Below are 6140 nucleotides of genomic sequence, written 5' to 3'. Positions count from 1 at the left end.
AGAACAGAGCAGAGCAGAAGAGAACAGGATAGAACAGAACAGAATTCAGTTGGAAAGGGCCTACAGGGATCATCCAGTCCAACTGCCTGATCACGTCAGGGCTTATCAAAAGATAAAGCACATCATTAACAGCATTGTGCAAACGCCTCTTAAAAACTGACAAGCCATTGCCATCAGCCACCATTCAGGGAAGCCCCTGTTCAAGTGCTTGCCACCCGCTTGGTAAAGAAATGTTTCCTAAAGTCAGGTCTGAACCTCCCCTGACCCAGCTTTGAACCATTCCCATGCATCGTATCTGGACACCAGGGAGAAGAGATCAGCACCTCCCTCTCCCCTTTCTCTTCTTTAGGAAGCTTGGAGAGCAATGAGGTTACTTTGTGAAACATAACACCATAGTGTACTAGACAGCTCATGCGGATTCAAATCCTGTCTTGAAACACTGAGAACATGGGAGTTCAATAAAGATACTCTTCTTGAGCATTTAATCCATTTTGTTATTCATGTATGATAATGCACTGTCTGATAGAACAAGAGTCAGAGCCACTTTGAAACTTAATGTGGGTTTCCAACACACAAGCCATTTAAAGTGCTTGAAATTTGTTGCAGGAAAGAGCTTGGTTTTCAGCAGAGATTTAGCTATTACAGAGGTGGATGCCATTGGTTTAGGAGAAGCATGTGAGATGGACCTATATAAGGCCCTTGTAAGGGCACGCACACTGACTATTGGGGCAGAAATGAGGATGTGGACTGCTTGGTGTGTGTCCTTGTGCTTCTTTGGAGCAAGTAAGGAATCAGTAAAGCTGTGAGAGCTGCTCTGCTGCTGGGAGAATGTAGCTTATTTGTTCTAGTATGTATCTGTTCTGCTTTGTCTTATAGGAGCTGGAATCACCCAAACCTCCAGTCTTGTGCTGAAAGAAGATGACAAAACTACTCTGACATGCAGTCAAAATGATAATCACATTGCCATGTTCTGGTATTTGCAGCAGCCAGGGAAGGGGCTGCAGTTGATCTATTATTCCACAGGTCCAAATCAGGAATTTCAGGGTGACTTTCACATTGGATACAAATCTCAACGGCCAAACCTCTCAGACTTCTCCTTGGCTATTTTATCTGTGAAGATGAACTATTCCGCTGTCTATTTCTGTGCCAGCAGTTTGAACACAGCACTTCAAAGTCACTTCCTTTCTTTACATAAACTTCTCCTTCCCAACACGTTCTTTCAGAGAGGAGCTGCTCTCTGCACAGGAAGAGGGTCTGTAGACCAATAGCCTGTTCAAAACCAGATGTTACCAGGGAATTGGAACAAGAGAGGTAGAACAGGTCTTTGAAGTTCAGGTTAACTGCTGAACTCACCTGTCCTGATCACTGTGGGTTCTCTATCTCATGCGAGCAATCAATAAAGATTGTTAACCAAAAGCAGACATAAAATGAAGGAGATAGAAAGGGCAAAGACACAATAATAAAAACTAAGCAGACAAACATGGCACATATGAGCTTGAAATGACAAAAGAGGATACATTACCATGGTCTGCAAGTGCGTAGACACAGTCCTGAAAATTTCCATGCATATGCAGGCTGTAAAGAGGAAAGGGAGAAAACACAAATCAGTATGGAACTTAGAATGAATTCACATTCAAGAAAAATAACATTTAGATTGCCATTTATTCAGAGATTGCCCTAATCACAAGTCCTATGGGCCCATGAGATTCTGATGTTCATAATCAAATGGAGGGAGTGAAGGCCCTGAGTTGCAGCAACTGGTGTGGATGCCACTGGGTCATTGGGCAAGGAACGGGAAACAGGAGCAGGGTGCCCTAGAGAAAAAGGAGAAAAAACATTAACATTAACTCATATTGGGCAAGTGAAGGGGAATAGCAGGACCACATGTTAACAACCAGGCTGCGTGGGCAACTCCTAACATCCCTGTGGACACCTTTAGTGCTCTTATGGAGGTGTGTGTCATTATCATCAGGTAAACATCTTGTAATTTTATTCCTGGATTACTTTCCCCATTGGTCCATGAATGTCCCAAATCACTCTTGATAGACTAAGAAGCAGACTGCATGTCTAAGGCCACTTTCTATGAGATCCACAGTGAGAACAGAGCAGAGCAGAAGAGAACAGGATAGAAAAGAACAGAATTCAGTTGGAAGGGGCCTACAGGGATCATCCAGTCCAACTGCCTGATCACTTCAGGGCTTATCAAAAGTTAAAGCACATCATTAACGGCATTGTGCAAACAACTCTTATAAACCGACGAGCCGTTGCCATCAGCCACCATTCAGGGAAGCCCCTGTTCAAGTGCTTGCCACCCGCTTGGTAAAGAAATGTTTCCTAAAGTCAAGTCTGAACCTCTCCTGACCCAGCTTTGAACCATTCCCATGCATCCTACCTGGACACCAGGGAGAAGAGATCAGCACCTCCCTCTCCCCTTTCTCTTCTTTAGGAAGCTGTAGGGAGCAATGTGTTTACTTTGTGATACGCAACAGCACAGTGTACTAGAGAGTTGGTTCATCTGGATTGAAATCCTGTCTTGAAACACTGACAACATGGGAGTTAAATCCATATATTCCCCTTGAACTTTTAACCCATTTTACTCTTCACGTATGATTAATACACTGTCCAAAAAGAGTCTGAGTCTCTTTGAAATTTTCTGTGTGTTTCCAACAAACACTGAATTGAAAGTGCTTGAAATTTGCTCCATGTAGGAGTATGGTTTTCGGCACAGATTTAGCTGTTACAGAGGTGGATGCCATTGGTTTAGGAGAAGCATGTGAGATGGACCTATATAAGGCCCTTGTAAGGGCACACACACTGACTATTGGGGGAGAAATGAGGATGTGGACAGCTTGGTGTGTGTCCTTGTGCTTCTTTGGAGCAAGTAAGGAATCAGTAAAGCCATGAGAGCTGCTCTGCTGCTGGGAGAATGTAGCTTATTTGTTCTAATATGTTTCTGTTCTGCTTTGTCTTATAGGAGCTGGAATCACCCAAACCTCCAGTCTTGTGCTGAAAGAAGATGACAAAACTACTCTGACATGCAGTCAAAATGATAATCACCCTTCTATGTACTGGTATCTGCAGCAGCCAGGGAAGGGGCTGCAACTGATCTATTATTCCGTAGGTCCAAATCAAGAATTTGAGGGTGACTTCCATATTGGATACAAAGCTCAACGGCCAAACCTCTCAGACTTCTCCTTGGCTATTTTATCTGTGAAGATGAACTATTCCGCTGTCTATTTCTGTGCCAGCAGTTTGAACACAGCACTTCAAAGTCACTTCCTTTCTTTACATAAACTTCTCCTTTCCAGCACTTTCTCTGAGAAGGAAGCTGCTCTCAGCACAGGAAGAGGGTCTGTAGGCCAATAGCCTGTTCACAAAGCAGATGTTACCAGGGCATTGGAACAAGAGAGGTAGAACAGGTCTTTGAAGCGCAGGTTAACTGCTGAACTCACCTGTCCTGATCACTGTGTGTTCTCTAGTTCATGTGAGCAATCAATAAAGATTGTTAACCACAACAGACATTAAATGAAGGAGACAAAATCTGTAAAGATACAAGAATAGAAGCTAAGCAGAAAAACATTCCACAGATGAGCTTGAAATGACCAAAGAGTATGCATTACCATGGTCTTCAAGTGGGTAGTCACAGTCCTGAAAAGTTCCATGTGTATGGACGCTGTAAAGAGGAAAGGGTGACAACACAAAATAGTATGAAACTTTTAATGGATTCACATTCAAGTAAAAGAACATGTAGGTTGCCATTTATTCAGAAATTGCCCTAATCACAAGTCCTATGGTTCCACGTGGTTATGGTGCTCATAACCAAATGGAGGGTGTGAAGGTCTTGAGTGGCAGCAACTGCTTTGGAGGTGCTGGTCCAAGGGGCCAGCAACTGGAAACAGGAGCAGGTTGCCTGAGAGAAGAAGAAAAAAACATTAACTCCTTTTGGGCAAGTGAAGGAGATCATGTGGACCACATCTTAACAACCAGGCTGCATGGACACCTCATAACATCCCTGTGGACACCTTTAGTGCTCGTATGGAGGTGTGTGTCATTCTCATGAAAGAAACATCTTGTAATTTTATTCCTGGGATCCTTTCCTCCTTGGTCCATGAATGTCCCAAATCACTCCTCTGAGACTACCCAGCAGACTGCATGTTTCAGGCCGGTTTCCTGGATATCCACAGTGAGAACAGAGCAGAGCAGAAGAGAACAGGATAGAACAGAACAGAATAGAATTCAGTTGGAAGGGGCCTACAGGGATCATCCAGTCCAACTGCCTGATCACTTCAGGGCTTATCAAAAGTTACATCATTAACAGCACTGTGCAAAGGCGTCTTAAAAACCGACAAGCCATTGCCATCAGACACCATTCAGGGAAGCCCCTGTTCAAGTGTTTGCCTCCCTCCCGGTAAAGAAATGTTTCCTAAAGCCAAGTCTGAACCTCCCCTGACCCAGCTTTGAACCATTCCCATGCATCCTACCTGGACACCAGGGAGAAGTGGTCAGCACCTCCCTCTCCCCTTTCTCTTCTTTAGAAAGCTTAGAGAGCAATGAGGTTACTTTGTGATACGCAACAGCACAGTGTACTAGAGAGTTGGTTCATCGTGATTGAAATCCTGTCTTGAAACACTGACAACGTTGGAATTTGAATTTAATTATTCCTATTGAACGCTTAACCCATTCTATTTTTCAACGTATCATAATACTCTGTCCCATAGATCAAGAGTCAGAGTCAGTTTCAAACTGTGTTTCCAACAAACACTGAATTGAATGTGCTTGAAATTTTTTGCAGGAAGGAGCTTGTTTTTCAGCAGAGATTTAGCTGTTACAGAGATGGATGCCATTGGTTTAGGAGAAGCATGTGAGATGGAGTTATATAAGGCCCTTGTAGGAGCACGCACACTGACTATTGGGGCAGAAATGAGGATGTGGACAGCTTGGTGTGTGTCCTTGTGCTTCTTTGGAGCAAGTAAGGAATCAGTAAAGCCATGAGAGCTGCTCTGCTGCTGGGATAATGTAGTTTACTTGTTTTAATGTGTTTCTGTTCCTCTTTGTCTTACAGGAGCTGGAATCACCCAAACCTCCAGTCTTGTGCTGAAAGAAGATGACAAAACTACTCTGACATGCAGTCAAAATGATAATCACGATTTCATGTCCTGGTATCTGCAGCAGCCAGGGAAGGGGCTGCAACTGATCTATTATTCCGTAGGTGCAAATCAGGAATTAGAGGGTGACTTTCACACTGGATACAAAGCTCAACGGCCAAACATCTCAGACTTCTCCTTGGATATTTTATCTGTGAGGATGAACTATTCCGCTGTCTATTTCTGTGCCAGCAGTTTGAACACAGCACTTCAAAGTCACTTCCTTTCTTTACATAAACTTCTCCTTCCCGGCATGTTCTTTCAATAGGCAGCTACTGTCAGCACAGGGAGAGGGTCCGTAGGCCCAGAAACCAGATGTTGCCAGGGTGCTGGAACAAGAGAGGTAGAACAGGTCTTTGAAGTGCAGGTTAACTGCTGAACTCACCTGTCCTGATCACTGTGGGTCCTCTAAATCATGCGAGCAATTAGTAAAGATTGTTAAGAAAAGGCAGACATAAAATGAAGTAGATAGAAACTGCAAAGATACAAGAATAGAAGCTAAGCAGACAAACATGGCACATATGAGCTTAAAATGACAAAAGAGGTGCTATTACCATGGTCTGCAAGTGCGTAGACGCAATCCTGAAAACTTCCATGTGCATAGGCTGTAAAGAGGAAAGGGAGACAGTACAAAAGAGTATGGAACTTAGAATGGATTCACATTCAAGAAAAATAACATGTAGATTGCCATTTATTCAGAAATTGCCCTAATCATAAGTCCTATGATTCCAGGTGGTTATGCTGCCATCAAAAGGAGGGTGTGAAAGTCTTGAGTGGCAGCAACTGCTTTGGAGGCCGCTGGTCCAAGGGGCCAGCAACTGGAAACAGGAGGGGGGTGCCTGTGAGAAGAAGAAGAAGAAAAATCTTTAACTCATATTGGGCAAGTGAAGGGAAACATCTGGACAACATTTTAACAACCAGGATGCATGGGCAGCTCATAGCATCCCTATGGACACCTTTAGTGCTCTTATGGATGTGTGTGTCCTTCTCATGAAA

The 6140-nt window shown here is 43.6% G+C and overlaps 1 gene segment (V, D, J or C); it reads left to right on the top strand.

Annotated features, from left to right (window-relative positions):
• The first annotated feature begins 2725 nt into the window (after nt 1-2725).
• LOC133218748 (T cell receptor beta variable 19-like) lies at nt 2726-5242 on the top strand. The segment is given in 3 exon segments: nt 2726-2881; nt 2975-3350; nt 5063-5242. Coding segments are annotated over 3 exon segments (525 nt in total).
• The last annotated feature ends 898 nt before the right edge of the window (nt 5243-6140 follow it).

The sequence above is a fragment of the Neopsephotus bourkii genome, unplaced genomic scaffold (assembly GCF_033783945.1).
Source record: "Neopsephotus bourkii isolate Nb327-2 ecotype Australia unplaced genomic scaffold, CSIRO-AGI_Nbou_v1 NB_1287, whole genome shotgun sequence".
Classification (NCBI taxonomy): Eukaryota; Metazoa; Chordata; class Aves; order Psittaciformes; family Psittacidae; genus Neopsephotus; species Neopsephotus bourkii.
The sequence above is the reverse complement of the archived record's forward strand: the minus strand, read 5'-3'. Positions and strand labels throughout refer to the sequence as shown.